Source organism: Cucurbita moschata, unplaced genomic scaffold (assembly GCF_002738365.1).
Source record: "Cucurbita moschata cultivar Rifu unplaced genomic scaffold, Cmos_1.0 Cmo_Scf00010, whole genome shotgun sequence".
Classification (NCBI taxonomy): domain Eukaryota; kingdom Viridiplantae; phylum Streptophyta; class Magnoliopsida; order Cucurbitales; family Cucurbitaceae; genus Cucurbita; species Cucurbita moschata.
In genome coordinates, this window is record NW_019268526.1 from 3,748,509 (window position 1) to 3,765,636 (window position 17,128).

Below are 17,128 nucleotides of genomic sequence, written 5' to 3' on the forward strand. Positions count from 1 at the left end.
ATTCTACTCGTGAGTTGTCTCTCTTCCGCCTTCTCCTCGACAACAACCCATCTGACATTGGATGTCAAGATCTTACGACCCATTGGTAGAATTATAGAACTATGTTATCATTGTTGTAAGTGTTCGTTATGAGATCATCTGGTTCGATATCGATGATAAATTACATTACTATAATCTGTTAGACAAAACCCATTAGTATTTAACATTAAAAAAAACGAAAAATGGTCGAATTTGAAACCTAAATTAACGTAGAGATTTGGTGGAAGATTTAAGGTGACCGCCGCCCCTCTCCCGGCGGTTGATTCTTGTCTGAAAAAGCTGTCTGCCAATGCCTTTAACAGCCCACACTCTTTTAATGCTCATTTTCCTAGGTAAAGAGAAATATCTCCTACTCTTCTTTTACCATCAATCATTCTTTTTTTATTATGGGTTAAAAAAAAACATACCCGCTTCAAACCCGAGTTAAAACAGGAAGGAAATTGCACGAAGGTGTTAGACGAACACGACTCTCTATAATGGTACGATATTGTCCACTTTGAGCATAAACTCTCGTGGCTTTGCTTTGGGCTTTCCCAGAAGGCCTCATACCAATGGAGGGAGTATTCCTTGATTATAAACTCATGATCATTCTCTAAATTAGCCGATGTGTGACTTTCATCATCCAACAGAAGGATTGAGAGAGAAAGAGAATAGGGGAATCTAAGGTTAGGGTTTGGAGTCGAGGAAAGAGGAGAAAGAAAACGAAAGAAAGTACGAGTGGATGTGAATCGAGTAAATTGTAGAAGAAAATGTGTGTGATCGAGAGATATTCATGTTGTTGGGGCTAATTTAGAGAATGATCATGAGTTTATAAGGAAGGAATACCTATGAGGGCTTATGTTTAGAGTGTACAATATCGTACCGTTGTTACGATATGTGATTCGTAACACGCGTATGTTTGGACGTGTTATTATTATTAAGAGCCAAAGAGGGGATAGAATTGGGCATTGGGAGGGAATTTGAAAGTGCTTTAGGAAAGGAAGAAGGGCAAAAGCTGCAAAGGGAAAGGGAAAGGGAAAGGGAAAGTGGTTACTGTGTGCGAAAAGGAAGGAAATGAAAGCAATGAAAGCAAAAATTATGGGCACAGAAATTTATGCTCGCTCTTTTCTCCACTGACCCACACGCTTAGCTTACGCTCTTTCTTTTTCTTTTTCTTTTTCTTTTCCCACTTTTCTTAACTAATTTCTCCTCGCTTGAGTTGGGGTTCGGGCTAGAGTAATAGTAAGAGAAAGATTATGAGTTTATAAGTAAGTAATATTATCTCGATTGGTATCAAAAACAAAGTCACGAAAATTTGTGTTAAAAACGAATAATATAATATCATTGGGGAGGGTCTGTGATTCCCAACGCTTCCATCCCGGTAAAAAAAGAAAATAAAGGAAAAAGAAAAAGATTTTTCTCTTCTTATTCCTAGCTGATGGTGGATAATGATCTTTTAGACCAAATTTATTTTACCGGCCTACTACGTATTTAAAATAACACGTTTTTATTAAAAGATATATATTTTTTTTCTTAGAATTGCCAATTCAAAAATAATTTAATGGTCATTGGTGAAAGATCATGCATTTGTAGTAAAAAAAAAGAAAAAATACAATCTATGAAATATATCTAAAAAGTGAGGGTATACACCGTTTAAGTCGTGTGAAATAAAATTACGTTTTTTTTTTTAAATTCTATTTATATTTTCTCTTTTAAAAAACAACAAATTGGAATGGAATTCCAATCGTGTTGTGATGGAATATTGAACTTCTAGTCAAATAGTTAAAATGGAGATGTTTTAAAAAGGTGAAATAAAGAAAAACCCATTTAAAAAGGAAAAAGAAAAAGGCAAAAGGCAAAAGGCAAAAGATGATATATAAAAATAAAAAAAAAAAAGCCAAAATTACCTCCTTTTTTAAAAATTAAATTAATTACTATTATATTAACTATACAACATTTCAAGATAAAATTAATAACAAGATAAAATGTAACCTAATCCCCCTCTAATTTCTTTAATTTTAGGCTCAACTTAATTAATAAACTCAATTCCTTTATTATGTGTTTAAATAATTTACGTAATTAATATCGATAAAAATATCCCAAGAGAAAGGAGGGGGTAAAAGTGGAATCCAGATTTTCTGGTCAACCATGGGATGCGTCGTACGTTGACTTGTCCACTCAACAATCGTCTTCAAGCCAATCCCAGAACGACGTGTCGGCACGGCGGTGGGCCGGCGGCTGCCTTTTTCCTTCACCGGCGAGGCCATTTCTAGAAGCAGAAGAAGAATACACTTAGGAACTAAGTGATTAAAAATATTAGGCTAATTTGCCCAAATAAACTGCAGTTTTATAATTCGATTTAGAATCATCAATTTACAACCATCTGAGGGCGAATATCGTTCTACTTTCTAGTAATATGGGCTCTCATGAGTTGTCCTTGGAAGTTAAGTTCCTCTCACACAAATTAAAGGAAGGAATTTATAATTTACAAATTAAGTTTGGGTGGTGATCTTCCACCTCCATGAACACACAGAGTTGCCTTCCTTGTGTATTGATGAAACAAAGAAAGAGAAAGAAAGGCAGCAATGGAAGAGACAATGGGAAGAAAAAACCTGGTTAGCTTTCGACGTTTCCGATTGTGGGAGGTGGCGGTGGCGGTAGCAACAGCCGGGTCTGAACCTCAGCCTCTTTCTGCTGCTCAGTAAACCTGTTGATTTGGTCAAGCAATTGTGTTGCTTTTCGCTTACCTCTATCTGTGCCATTTTCAGCCAAAACTATGAGCAAACTAATCACGCCGAGCTCCTTTGCTTCCACGATATGTCGTCGGTCTCCGGTGCAAATATGCATCAAAACTGCAGCTGCATTTTCTCTGTTCCTAGGGGATCCTGTTCCAATGAGAGCTACTAAAGTGGGGACGGATTCGGCAGCGCCAATGGCAGCCCGACCTTCGGAATTGCTGGCCAGTATGGCTAGAATAGCCAGGGCCTCATCTACCATCCCTATTCTAGATTCTGTCAACAGCTGCATCAATATGGAAACAACACCACCCCTGACTGCCTTTACTTTGTTCCCTTGGTAGAAACATAAGTTGAAAAGAGCGGTTGCAGCGTCCTTCTTCCCCCTCTGAGTACCTTCATTGAGCAGTGCAATAAGTGGTGGAATGGCTCCTGATGCACCAATCATTACTTTATATTCATCTACAACAGAAAGGCTGAAAAGAGTGGCTGCAGCATTTTCACGTGCTTCCATACTCCCCCACTTCAGCACATGGACTATGCCAGGCGCTGCCCTACAGGACATGATACTTCTCTTATTATTGTCACAAATTGAAAGGTTAAGCAATGCTGTCACGGCATGTTCTTGAGTGAGGGGGTCCGTTGTTGAAAGGAGGTCAACAAGGAGAGGGATTGCACCAGCTTCAGCAATAGCTACACGATTATTTGCATTGCGTTTGGCTAGAAGGCGAATCTCACCCGCAGCAGATCGCTTGTCTTCAATGTTAGCTGATGTGAGTTTGTGGAGTAGAGCTTCATACTTAGAGCGTTCAGCAGGATTTGTAAATTCACTGGGCTGAGAACTGCTGGAACGTTGTGGTGGTTCAATTCCATTGGCCTCGCACCATTGAGCTATGAGACTGCGTAAAACATAATTTGGTGTAAGAATTTTACTAGTGAGGACTTGTTGAGTTTTTGGGCATGTCGAGTGTCCGTCTGCCAGCCACTTCTCAATGAAAGTACGTTCATAGGTCTACCAGAAAAAAAAAGGAGACTGCATTAGGAATTATTTGCAGCAAGATCAACATGTTAAGTTTTATTCGAAGTAATGAATGCAACGATTAGATAGAAGACTAAATTGTGAGTTTCACATTGAATATCAATGTGTAAGGCAAGTCTAGATAGGATTATGCAGGTTTGTATTCAGGAACCAAATTGAGGATCCCAATAGATAGCAGCTTTACGTCCAACCAGTGAATAAAATGTGAGTCTGTTTTCTCGATGTTATAATTTTCATCTAGTAGCACCTAGCAGACACTATGTAATTGAGTCCATCTAAGTCTCATTTAGTAGATAAGCACCTACTACCTTCCCTAAGGTTAAAGATTTGATCTCCCATCCCTAGGTTATTGAACTAAAATGGAAAAAGAAAAAACCCCACATAGTTGGGAATGGAGTATGTGGTAGAAAGCTATTTCATCTGGACAATAAAGATCATAGGGGGAAGAACAGGATTTTTTTTGAAAAAAATGTTTAGGAGCAATTACGTTCTAAAAGAGGTAAAAATCAGGCAACAGAATACGAAGATACCTGTCCTGTGGAGACAATAACAGGATCTTTCATCAAATCCAGGGATATGGGGCACCGAAAGTCTTCAGGTATGTGAAGGGACGATATATCTTTCTTACCAGCAGTCGCTTGTCTACCAGTGCGAGGATGACTTTGTTCTTTAGAAGAAGCGCCAATTTCAGGGTTTTCAGTTAGCATAAAATCTTTTATTTTCTTCAATAGTATTGACATTTTCTCAAATCTGCCCCCTGGATCTCCATCACTGGCCGAAACCATTTCATGCAAGGCGAGAGACTCTTGAGTAAGATCATCTACGTTCATCAACTGCAACTTTTCAGCCAGTCCCTTCAAGATAGAAGGATCAGTAGCTAAGTCTTTGCTGTTGTTATAGAGAGTGTGAAGATTAGAATACAGCTCGACATCCTGTGCATCATTCCTTCCTCTAGCTCTTTTGAATTGAGAGAGGACAAGCTCAACCTGGATGCAGAAAGAGTTAGACTAACATCCAGTGGTATAAAACTTTTATTGGGCATTCAAACCTCATGATACTTTTAATTGTCGGCTCCCTTGATAGTTTTGCCGGTACAACTTACGAAAGTAAAACATAAGTTGATGAAAACTCTAAGGTCATACCTAATTGTTAAGCTTCTACTTCCATGGCACACGGTTCAATCGGTAAAGATTCTAAGTTATAATCTTCCAACAATCAAAAGCGGTAGAAAACAAGTCCCATGAGTGAAGAAATATAATATTCTTAATTTTTAGCCTCGTTTCTAGGATATCATTTCAAAGATATTAAGAACAAAATGAGCGATGATAAATCCTCTACCTGCTCCTTAACTTCATCAGATATGTCAAGATCTACATGTGAAATTTCATTCAAAGCTTGCTCTAGTCTTTCTGACAACTCTTGAAATTGATTCAAAAGCTGCTCTCTCTCCAAGGCCTGCAGTTTAAATTGAGAAACAGATTAGAACAAGGGCAGTAGAACAAAATAATAATAACAATACGTTTATAGAGCATAAAAGGAGAAACTATCTTGATCTACTGTTGAGATTCGTCTCACATCAGTTTTCCCCATATTCTGAAAAACCATGATGGTTAATTAAGAATAAATTTAGAATTTAGGCGCAACATAAACCATATATTCGCACAATGCAAAATTGAAGTATAGATCACATAGAGTAAGCCCTAGAGAAACCGAAAATTACACCGTAACCGGCATTATTGGTAAATTAATACGTGGTTCAAAAAACTGCAAAACAAAGGATTCAAGCTCGGCTGCTAATTTAGCCCAACGTTTGAACTCCAATTTTCCGAAATCATCGTTCCTAAAATGCAACAATCGCAACATAAATGCCGCCTGATCGAATTAAATTTAGGCATTAGCACGTGTGGCTGAACCAGGATTCTCTTCTAATGGAAGGCGGCCATCAAAACATTATTTCCAGAAGTGTTGAACCCCAGTTTACGGCCAAATCAAAATGTTGTGTATCGAATACAAATGTTAACGAAGGTAAGTACGCTCAGAAAATCATAATAGCCGATAATCCGCTTTGCCAAACAGATAACCAAAGCAAAGACAGAGAAAATACCAAATCGGAACGAAATCCGCCAATTCAAAACATCGCAGAGCAGAACAGGCCACGCTAATTAAACAAATACCACACAAACAGTAAAGTAAACGCACCAGATAAATCTTGCTCCCCTCCGTCCCAAGTCTAAGCAACTCCTTGGTAGATTCCATAGCTTTCTTCAACGAAACAAGAGCTCCCACGGTATTGTCCGGCAGCGCCTGCTTCATATCCCTCATCTCCTCAAACATTGGGATCAACAGCTTCAGTCGCCTAGCTAGATTACAATACTGCTTCCTGACCGCGTACCTGTAATCTGAGATCAAAGCTACGTCGTTCACCAAGTCGATCAAACTCCGAAAGAAGCCGCCATTGTTCTCCTCCTCCATAATCTCTCAATCTAAACAAAAATCTCACAAAATAACCGTCTACAACAAACACAAACAAAAAAAGGAAAGAAAACGCATCAAATTCTCCAAAATCTTTGCGTGTTCGCCAGCCGAGCCTCGCCGTGATGTTGAAAAAATCTCATCCTAATCGTCCCCGTGGGAGAGAAAGCAGCTTCCATTAGGAAAGACGAAGACTCAAGAAAGAGAAAGGAAGAGATGCGGGAAGAGAGAGAGAGAGCAAGATTTTTTTTCGCTTTTATATTTTCAGTTAAATTACGCGCTTCCTGAAATAATAATAATAATAATAATAATAATAATAAACTTTAATATATCTTTAACTACTGGATGTGTAATTACGTATTTAAAATTTAAAAATTATTATTTATTTATTTATTTTCACGAATAAATCTTTAATTCATAAAAATTAAATGTAATAATACAAATAAAAAAAAAACTGTAACTAACTAATTTAAAACTAAATTAAAAAAAATTATGGAATAAATTTATGGGTTAAACTTTATTAATGTTTTATTTATTTATTTTAATTTTCGTTCCTTAAATTGAAATCCGGCGGCTGGTGAAATAGTCAACACAGCAGCCGCCGATGAGTGGGCGTGAATAATGGGAGTCCGGCGGCGCGGCTAATGAATTGGTAAAAGTCGGTTTGGGTGAGGGGTGGCTGGGTCGGGTCCAAATGGCAAATAAAATAATTGTGGGGGCCATTTTGCAATGCGTTTAACACAATACCTAATTATTATCTGTCCTGAAAAGCAAAGTAATTAGCGACGGCAACAATAATTGAACGTAATTAATTGACTTCCAATTTTAACTGCTAATTTTGTTTTATTTTCCTCTCTGTCCCACCGTTGATTCCGGTGACAGGTCGATTTAATTTATATAATATTTATTAGTTCGAATTAATTTCTACGGCGATTTAAATATTTTTATTAAAAAGAACCCCGATCAATTCGTGACTTTTATAAAACAATTTTGAATACAAAATACAAATTGTTTATTAATATCATAATGAAAAAACGACATAATAATTTTAAATTCGAAGCAATATTTTTAAATTTTAAATTTATTTTGAAAAAAATAAATACGAACTTTGAAATTGTCCTTAAAAAAAATATTTATTTAATTTAAATACAAGATCGTTGATCATTACTATTTATTTAATTTCAAATATATGGTTTAAATAATTTAAATAATTAATTTTTATGGCATCAAATTTTAAATTAAAATATTAATTATTGGCGTTAAATTTCATCTTATTTAATTAAATTAAAAAGTATTTTATTAGATTAAATTTTAATAAGCCCAATTGTAATTAGTTAGAGCACTAAAATTTTCGGTATATAAAAATATTACAAACCGACGGAAATAAAACAGTGGAATAACAAAAGACAAGTTGATTTGGTCAGAAATGTAATTTCACCTGCAAACAAATCAGACCGGTCCAAGAAACTCGGGGGCCCAATTCCTTGACTATCAAACCTACGCCATGACTTAATTTTTAAAATTGATAGAAAAAAAAAAAAAAAAATCGGACGGCTAGGACCCTCCGAGCTTTGAATAAATCCAAACTCTACACGTGGCATATAGATTTCTCTACCGTCAGATCAATTGCCTAGCCTGGCAAAAACCAAACAAATACACGTGGACCGCAGGCACTTTTGATGGTTGGAAATTTTGACTTGACTTGACGTGGCAGAATTTGATTGGTTGGAGGCGAAAGCCTAGGATCAGTCTGATCAAGTTACCCAATCAGGAAAGTCCACCGATTCAACGGTGAGCCCGGAGCGATTTAAAGTCGTTGCCAAATATGTGTCGGGACGCGAAAACAAGGCCTGTATGCCACGTGTAAGGCCGTGATTGTTCGGTCAAAATTCTCCAAATCAAATAAACTAAAATAGGGGTATTTAAGAAATTAATAGGACAATTTATTATGTTTAAGATACAATTTTAGTTTTATTTTTATATTTATTTAATTCTATTAACTTTTAAATGTGTGTCTATTAATATTTTTTTTTTAAATTATCGTAATATTTAGAGTTCGAAATCATACTATACATATAATTTTATATCTATACAATTAATTAATTTAAATTTTTTTGAACACGTGATATATTTGATCAAAGTTAAAATATTAAAAATTTATTAGTGGTAAAATGAATAATTTATTATATACAAACATGTTTTAAATCTGTAATAAATTAAAATATTAAAATAAAAAAATGTATAAATTAAATAGAAAAATGTATAATATTTAAAATTAAATTTTTTTTAAAATTAATTACTCTTTAAATTATTAATTTAAATTCGCTCATGGGCCGATCATAGTGGGCCTAAATTCTAAGTAAAGCCCAACATTCTTTCGCTTCTTCAGGCAGAAGCGACCCATCCGCGTCTTCTCTTACACAGTCGAGTGGCGGTGAATTTTTGGTTGGAAAGAAATGGTGCAATTACACGGGCGGAAGAATCCGGCGAGTTTGCCGGAGCTGATCGGCCGTTCCGTAGTCTCTCTAACACTTGCTTTGCTAACTCAATGTATCCAGTTTCTTGTTCCTCACTTCTTCTCCGATTTGTCCGCCTTCATTCAACTACCATTTTCAGGTCTCTCTTAATCTCTATATATACTGTTCTTCTTTGGAGCTTCATTGATGGTTGCCATTAACTGTGAGGTTGTTTTAGGTCATCTTCTTCAGATGCAATTTTCCGAAGTTTAGTTTTAGAAATTGAATTCCTCTATAAACAGAAAGCCTAACTAAATTTTCAGATTTGGCGAAGTATGAACTTCTTGGTGGGGATGGAACTAGATTAGAGGTTTGTCTCTGCATTCTTTGCCTTGGTTGCTGACTGCTACTTGTATTATCATGCTTAGGATTGGTTAGAATCCGTTCCTCTGCATCTCCTTCAGATGCAATTTCCCAAAGCGTATTTCTGTCATTTGTAGTTCATGTGGAGGCAGTTACTTTTAGGTGACACAATTCATTAAGATACTGTTTTCCTAGAAATGTGATACATCTTTTACTGATTTTAGGTGGTGTTCTTCGTCTGGCATATAATGTTGTATTTGCTTCAATATTAGAACAGATGAATGGGTAAGTTCCTGACTGCTATGGCCTAAAGGAGCGAGTAGAACAAACACTACGAACAGTGGATCTATTTGATACCTTTTAAATTCATGGATTTATTACACAGAAGTTAAAATATTAGGGCTCTAATTGATCTTTTTGTCGATGTAGTATGTGAATTCTAATATGTTGTAGACATATTAGATACAAAATTAGAAGTTCGCGAATCGATACAAAATTTCAGAACCTATTAGACACGAAGTTGAAAGTTCATAGATATATTTGACTCTTTTTTAAATTTAAAGATCCATCCAGCACTACCACACATACTTTGTAGATTACAAACAAACTCAGTGTAACAAAGTCGTTTCCACACACTTATAAAGAATGTTTCGTTTCCCTCCCAATATGGGATCTCACAATTCATCCTCCTTGTGGGTCCACCGTCCTTGCTGGCACACCGTCGGGTGTTTGACTCTGATACTACCATTTGTAACAACCCAAGCGATTGCTCTCAGATATTGTTCTCTTTGAGCTTTCCCTTATGAGCTTCTTTGAAGATTTTAAAACACGTCAATTAAGGAGAGTTTCTACGTCATATAAAGAATGTTTCGTTCCCTTCTCCAACCAACGTGGGATCTCACACTGTTTGACTAATAGAACTTATCTGCTTTCGTAAAGCTTTTTCTTTCGATGTTTTGTTGATTTCACCACATGGGTCAACCTCCGTTTCAGATTCACTGGAAGAGGAACTCAGAATTTCAAATTTTGTTCATTCTGAGCAGGGTAAGATTACATTGCAGAGCTTTATGACTTTAGTTATAGGAATGAATATTTTTATATAATTGTTGTGTAACTCGGTCCTCAGGCCAAAGGTCCAGTGACATGAGGTTCAGAAACCCATATGACAAAGGAGTTTTACAGAATGTGGAGGAGTTTATGGCGTCAAAACGATGAGAGGTGTGTTATAATGGACCATTCTCGGACAACGAATTCTTACTGGTTTCTGTAATTTTCTGTGCCTCATATCTTATATATTCTTAAAGAACATATAGGAAACAAAGCATGCTCGATCATATTCTAACCACTCTATTTAGTTCCAAGCTTTGTGTCCTCAGGAAATTTGATTAGCATAGACCGAGTTTCGAACACAAAGGAGCAGCTTACAATCTCACTGACAAGGAGAATCAAGTTCATTGAAGCAACCATATAAGTCCATCTCTCTTCTTACTTGCTTATTCTCTTATGCGTTTTGTTATTTGTTACTTGTTACTCACTTATTACTTAGAAAATGAAGACTATTGTGAGATCCACGTCGGTTGGAGAGGGGAATGAAGCATTCCTTATAAGGGTGTGGAAACCTCTCCCTAGTAGACGTGTCTTAAAACTGTGAGGCTGACGGCAATACATAACGGGTCGAAGCGGATAATATCTGCTAGCAGTAGGCTTAAGCTATTACATATGGTATCAGAGCCAGTCACCGAGCGGTGTGCCAGCGCAGACGCTGGGCCCCAAGGGAGTGGATTGTGAGATCTCTCACATCGGTTGGAGAAGGGAACGAAGCATTTCTTATAAAGGTGTGGAAACCTCTCTCTAGTAAACACTTTCTAAAACTATGAGACTGACTGCGATACGTAACAGGCCTAAGCAGACAATATCTACTAGCGATAAGCTTGAGTTATTATAATTATATAAGTAGATAGGTCGGGGAACATACAGGGGATTTATACAAATAGTTAATGGAAGTGACAGTGAGCAACTAGGATAGGGAGGGAGCTTACTGCGTTTGAGATTGGAGCATGAGATTAAGAGAATAATTAGGCTAAGTAAGCAAATATTAAGACCAGGAAAAGAAAAAGATCTGAAAGGGGACAACAATTATGATAACAAAATGGTAATTCTGAGTAACACAGTAAAAAGTTAGATACTCTTAGAGAGTAATAAGTTAAAAAGAAACACCGTGTTTGCTTTACTTAGACCTCATTATCAAATGTTATTATCTCTCCTAATCAATGTTTGCTTTACTTAGACCTTATTATTAAACCCTTTAATCTCTTACCATTTAGGGGGTGGGTGAAAAGAGTTTTGGATGCTGGAAGTAGGGAATGCCAGCATTAAAGACTTCAATTAAGAGAAAAAGCCAATTTTATAGGCTCTAGGCTATGCCCATACTCCCTAGACTTTGTTCTTTTTAAAGAAATTAATGATATAACTTAGGTTATGAGCATAATTTCGGACCGAATATAAATGGATTAAAACTATAGCTCGGTCCTTTATTCTAAGTATTTTAAGTATTTGAAGATTTCTTCTTTTTTATCTTAGTACTTTAAAATTTTGATTATTTTAGTCATTTAGTTTCTTCTCATCTCGTTTGGTGTATCTTAGGATAAGAACACCACATTTGTAAGGATTGTTCTACGATCTCGGGTAGAAAATATTTCAAAGATTACTAATTATTTGAAGTTTTCTCACTCTCGAACTGCGTGCTATATAGGAATATCATGCGCAATTATTTCATTTTCAAAGTTGTTAAGTTTCACAAATTAAAACTATAGGCTATAAAAAGAAATTAAAGTAGAGAGTATCAAATTTGACAATAAATCACAAAAATAATGTACCATCGAGTTGGTCATCTTGCTTTTTACGTAATGAAGTTGCTGAGTCATGCTATACAAATTCCATTCTCTATTCAATCTCTTCTTTTTTAATCTTTATTCATGTTAATTTGTATACACATATTTTGTTTAACTCTCGTGACATTTTAAAAAAATAATTTTCATCTAGTTGTCGCTTACATTTTGTTGTTAATCTCAAATTTTTGAACTTTTAAAATAATTTATATTTGGTTCTTTTAAGTTTCAAAATGTTATACATTATCACTGAATTTTGTGTTTAGTTTTTATGTCTTTCTATTTCTAAATATTACCTTTTTGCCCTTGATTTATGGGTTTTGTTTCCATTAGTCCCCTCACTTTTCATATATATTGTATTGAGTTAATTTCTATTAATTAATTTAAAAGAATTAAATTAATTATAAATAAATTAGGTTTAACTAATTTTTCATAACAATAAAAATTAATTAATTAGTTAGAACATCAAAAGAAAATTAATGAAAATATTGGGATAAAATTGTAAAATATTGAGACTTAAGGGACTAAATGAAATTAGATTTAAAACTTACATGGACCACAAAATTCTGTTTTTAATTCAAAATTTCATTATTTTTTAATTTTATTTTTTAAAAAAGAAATAGTAATGTGAATTGATGTTTTCTTCGAACTAAAGTGGAAGAAATATATTATTCATTTCCTTTTTCTCGAAAAGACAAATAAACAATTTACCATTATTTTCTAAAAAATTACAAAAAAATAAAAAAATAATAATTAAATTCAAAGGCCTGCTCTCCTTGATTTACTAAAATTATTATTTAATAAAATTAACCTAATTTTTTAGACAAGTGCAAAGCATCACGTAATTTAATTTAAAAAAATTAGTAAAATAAAAAAGAAAATCAGTTTTAGAGAAATTAATTAATCAATATTAGTGTATGACTTGTTGGCCAATTCCGCAACATTAGGAATCTGTCTGCCCAAAAAATATCTGATCTCTGCCCGCAGTCACCATTCCAACTGCCCTTACTGGTACGGTCAGCTTCTCTCTCCCCCCAATTTCATGCTTCTCCATTACCCCCTTTTGGGACCCGATAGTATTTAGTAATGGTCCTTATGGACCTCTTCGTCTCTCATGGCAGTGGCCTCCATTTCTGATTAAAGTGGTGCTTTAATGGAGGTCGGAGGCTACGGCGGTGGCCTCTGTTGAGTTGCTTCTGCTCTGTACTGAGCGATTTGAACAGAGGAAGAAGATGGGCCAGGGGCTGAGTTGCAGTGCGAGTCATGAGAATGGATTGTTTAGTGCTGTGCAGTGTGGAGATTTGGCGATGGTTGAAGTTTTCTTGAAGAACAAACCATCTCTGTTGCTTGATACCACTCTTTATGATCGTCAATCTCCGCTTCATATTGCCGCTGCTAATGGTCAGATCGAGGTCTGTTCTTGTGTTTTGCTCGTTGTTTGATCGGGATTTCGTTTGATTTCGTTTCATTTTGGTGACTATTTCGTTTGATTTTGAGTATGATGTTTCGTCATTGTTAGATCCTCTCTTTGCTTTTGGAACGATGTGTAAATCCGGATTTGTTGAATCGTCACAAACAGGTGGGGGATTCTTCTTTGAATTTGAATTATCAGTTACTTTGAAATTGTTTTTGATTCCTGAATGTGAATATTTGTTTCAGACTCCGCTTATGTTGGCAGCAATGCATGGGAAGATCTCCTGTTTGAGGAAGCTCCTTGAAGTTGGAGCAAATGTATAGATTCCATTTCTTTTGAGGTTTACAATTCCTGATTTGAAATACTAATTTATGCACAAATCTTTTCAGATTTTGAAGTTTGATTCCCTTAACGGGCGAACTTGCTTGCATTATGCTGCTTATTATGGCCATTTTGATTGCCTAGAAGCCATTCTTTCTGCAGCTCAATCAAGCCCTGTAGCTGCTTCCTGGTACTTATTGCTCCTTTTAACAAATACCTCTTCAATTTTCTGCCCAAAATCATTGATTAACTTGTTATGAAATAGGGGATTTGTACGATTTGTGAATATTAGAGATGGTAAGGGAGCAACCCCTTTGCACTTAGCAGCTCGTCGAAGACGACCTGAATGCATTCATATTCTGTTGGATAATGGAGCTCTTGTTGGTGCTTCAACTGGTGGATATGGGTATACTTTTCTATATCAAGTATTTTCAGCTTTCTTTCGTTTAAAGTTGGATTTAACAAGTTTCTATGAACAGATGCCAAGGAAGTACACCCCTTCATTTGGCAGCCCGTGGGGGGTCTTTGGATTGCATTAGGGAATTGTTGGCTTGGGGGGCAGATCGTCTTCAAAGAGATTCCTCTGGGTATCATAGAACACTTATTGATATCATAATCTTGCTTTAGCTGCATGAACGCCCGCCTAATTAATGCCTCGCTCTCGTTCTATATACAGGAGAATTCCTTATGTAATTGCTATGAAGCATAAACATGGAACCTGTGCAGCCTTGCTGAATCCTTCATCCACTGAGCCGCTTGTTTGGCCATCACCCTTGAAATTTATCAATGAGCTTAATCAAGAAGCAAAAGCTTTATTAGAACAGGCTTTAATGGAGGCCAACAGGGAGAGAGAGAAGAGCATCTTGAAGACAAATTCTCATGAATTTTCCTCTCCATCACATTCTGATGCAGTGGACGACAGTTTGTCTGAGGTAATCAAGAATTTGTTTGTCATTATAGTATGTCTTTAACTTATCGAGTAGGTTTTAAACACGATAGCTGTTCATTATTCGACGTTATGAAGTTGCGTTTAGATTCAAAATTTTCGAGTAAGAATTTATGAAACAAAGCTATGGTGACTGATAGGATTTCGAAGCTTTTGGAACCCTTCATCAGGTCACTTGGTGGTGTTTTGTCCTTGCACACCATTAGTGGCATTGCTTTCCCAATTTGGCGGCTTTCACTTTACATCTGAAAGCATCTCTGATGTAATTTGGTCTTCTCATTTGTTTCTTAGAGAGCTTTTTGATCTTAGGCTGTTAGAAGACACGTGATGAATGGTCCCAATATCTGCAGTTTCAATTATCAACTCTCTTTACTTCTGAGCTGTGGAAAATTATTAGCATTGCTTCACCTCTGCAATAGTCTAAGTCCACGGTTAATAGATATTGTTGTCTTTGGACTTTTCCTTTCAGGTTTTCCCTCAAGGTTTTAAAACGCATCTGTTAGGGAAAGATTTCCACACCCTTATAAGGAATGCTTTGTTCCTCTCTCCAACCGATATGGGATCTCACGTCCCTACTCTGTAATAGTCTAAGTCCACCGTTAGTAGATATTGTTGTCTTTGTTGTCTTTGGGCTTTCCCTTTCGGGGTTTCTCTTAAGGTTTTAAAACGCATTTGTTAGGGAAAGATTTCCAGACCCTTATAAGAAATCCTTCGTTCCTCTCTCTAACCTGGGATATCACGTCCCCACTCCTTTTTACTGTGATTCTGTCATTCCATTGATTAGGTGAGATTTTGAATAGCTTTTGAGATCTTTTTATGCATTGGGAAACTTTACTTCTTTGCAGATCAGTGATGGAGATGCAGAGCTATGCTCCATTTGCTTTGAGCAACCTTCCACAATTGAAGTCCAAAACTGTGGCCATGTCATGTGTGCTCAATGCACTCTTTCCCTTTGCTGCCATAGCAAACCGAACCCAGCCACGGCGTGCTTGACGCCTCCGGTTTGCCCGTTTTGCCGAAGCAACATTATCCACTTAGTTGTCAAGAAAACTAAAACAAAGGAGGAAGTTGACGACCATGAAACTAATAACTCTAAGCAGAGAAAGGGAAGGAAGTCCCACAACTTCAGTGAAGGTGGCAGTAGTAGCTTCAAAGGGTTGTCGTCGATGACCTCCTTTGGGAAGATCAGCGGTGGTCGAAGCTCAGGACGAATAGCTGCAGAAGAGGATCAATTCGTTGATAAGCTTGGTTAAACCAAGACCCTTTTTCCCGCATAGTCAAAAGATCAAAAGTTTGAATTACTTAGACTTTTGACGTCTGACGTCGGACCCTATCAAATACATAAAACATAGAACGAACAAAAAAAAAAAATTGCTTGTAATTGGGAAATGAGAGGGATATTAAGCAAAAAAATGAGTTGGGTTGGTGACCTTTTATCTGTGTGGGTCATGTTTTGTTGTAATATGGTTTGTCTAAATTTATATTGAAAAAGTCAAAGTAAAAAAAAAAAAAAAATTATTATTAAAAAGAATGAAAAATATCTAAATTCTTGAAGGAGTCAAGGTAGGGGTCACGTGGGAGTAGGGGGTCACGTGAGGGTGTCTTCAATTAAATAATAGATGATTGGGATAATTAATATTTTTTTATGACGTCAGACTTGTAAGGAACACGAGAAGGGGGAGATGTTGACACGTGGAAGTGACGTGGAGGAAAGGGTTAAGAACGACGCGTGCAAGGCTGATTCTAATAATGCATTCCGCGATTTCGTTATCAGTCAATTGCGTAAACTTTTCATTTACTAATAAAATAAATAATAATTAAAATAAAAGGCAAAATTAAGTTTTTTTTTTTTTTTTTTTTTTAAATTTCAAAATGCCAAATCAAATTTGGGTGATTAAATTATTAGCTTAATAATTATATGAAATCATACTGAAAATGAGTCATCACTCCAAATAATATTTTTATAAATGAGTAGGTCATTAGGTGGAGCTTCCTATTATTATTATTATTTTAATTTTTCTGTTATTTCAAATATATTATTATTATTATTATTCGTATAATATAGTTTTCAAGAAACGTCTCAAATATAAACACACAAAAAAAATGAATAAAAAAATAAATTTAAGATTTTTCATGATGTGAAATTCTTTTGAATTAAAAAAAGTATTTTAGTTATTATTATTAAATTTTTATATTTGAATTTAATAATATTCTATGGAATATCATGGATTTGTATTTTAAAAATACAAAATAAGAATATAAATTAAGTTCTAATTTACACACACCAAAATTATCCATATATACGTGTGAGATATTGATTCATTATGAAATAAATAAATAAATAGATGGGAAGAGAGTTATTGTAAAAAATGAAAATAAAATATAAAAAAAAAAACTCAATTTAAGATAATGTATAATAATTTCTCATAAATGTTAAAAGTTAAGAAGGGAAAATTGGTCAATGCCATCCTTAACC

The 17,128-nt window shown here is 35.6% G+C and overlaps 2 protein-coding genes across 2 annotated transcripts; one reads left to right on the top strand and one right to left on the bottom strand.

Moving 5' to 3' along the window:
- Positions 1–2,047: 2,047 nt before the first annotated feature.
- Positions 2,048–6,508, bottom strand: LOC111448510 (U-box domain-containing protein 13-like). Its single transcript, XM_023088171.1, has 5 exons — positions 5,992–6,508; positions 5,131–5,247; positions 4,323–4,778; positions 2,631–3,765; positions 2,048–2,287 (listed from the first exon to the last, which is right to left on the bottom strand). Exons 1-4 carry the CDS (start codon positions 6,262–6,264, stop codon positions 2,635–2,637), a joined length of 1,977 nt encoding a protein of 658 aa, XP_022943939.1. The 5' UTR covers positions 6,265–6,508; the 3' UTR covers positions 2,048–2,287; positions 2,631–2,634.
- A 6,516-nt stretch (positions 6,509–13,024) lies between these two features.
- LOC111448919 (putative E3 ubiquitin-protein ligase XBAT31) lies at positions 13,025–16,133 on the top strand. The gene is made up of 8 exons (XM_023088702.1): positions 13,025–13,383; positions 13,491–13,550; positions 13,631–13,702; positions 13,775–13,896; positions 13,972–14,112; positions 14,186–14,293; positions 14,383–14,638; positions 15,498–16,133. The coding sequence occupies exons 1-8, from the start codon at positions 13,204–13,206 to the stop codon at positions 15,903–15,905; spliced, it is 1,347 nt and encodes a 448-aa protein (XP_022944470.1). The 5' UTR covers positions 13,025–13,203; the 3' UTR covers positions 15,906–16,133.
- Positions 16,134–17,128: the final 995 nt, after the last annotated feature.

What these genes read in the sequence shown, in the direction of transcription:
- LOC111448510 (XM_023088171.1), bottom strand. Translation starts at nt 6,264, where the DNA reads ATGGAGGAGGAGAACAATGGCGGCTTCTTTCGGAGTTTGATCGACTTG. An exon ending in AGGGGAGCAAGATTTATCTG is followed by an intron (nt 5,248 to 5,991) that starts GTGCGTTTACTT and finishes TTTAAACTGCAG; the next exon opens with GCCTTGGAGAGAGAGCAGCT. An exon ending in CTGATGAAGTTAAGGAGCAG is followed by an intron (nt 4,779 to 5,130) that starts GTAGAGGATTTA and finishes TTCTGCATCCAG; the next exon opens with GTTGAGCTTGTCCTCTCTCA.
- LOC111448919 (XM_023088702.1), top strand. Translation starts at nt 13,204, where the DNA reads ATGGGCCAGGGGCTGAGTTGCAGTGCGAGTCATGAGAATGGATTGTTT. An exon ending in CTGCTAATGGTCAGATCGAG is followed by an intron (nt 13,384 to 13,490) that starts GTCTGTTCTTGT and finishes CGTCATTGTTAG; the next exon opens with ATCCTCTCTTTGCTTTTGGA. An exon ending in TCCTTGAAGTTGGAGCAAAT is followed by an intron (nt 13,703 to 13,774) that starts GTATAGATTCCA and finishes AAATCTTTTCAG; the next exon opens with ATTTTGAAGTTTGATTCCCT.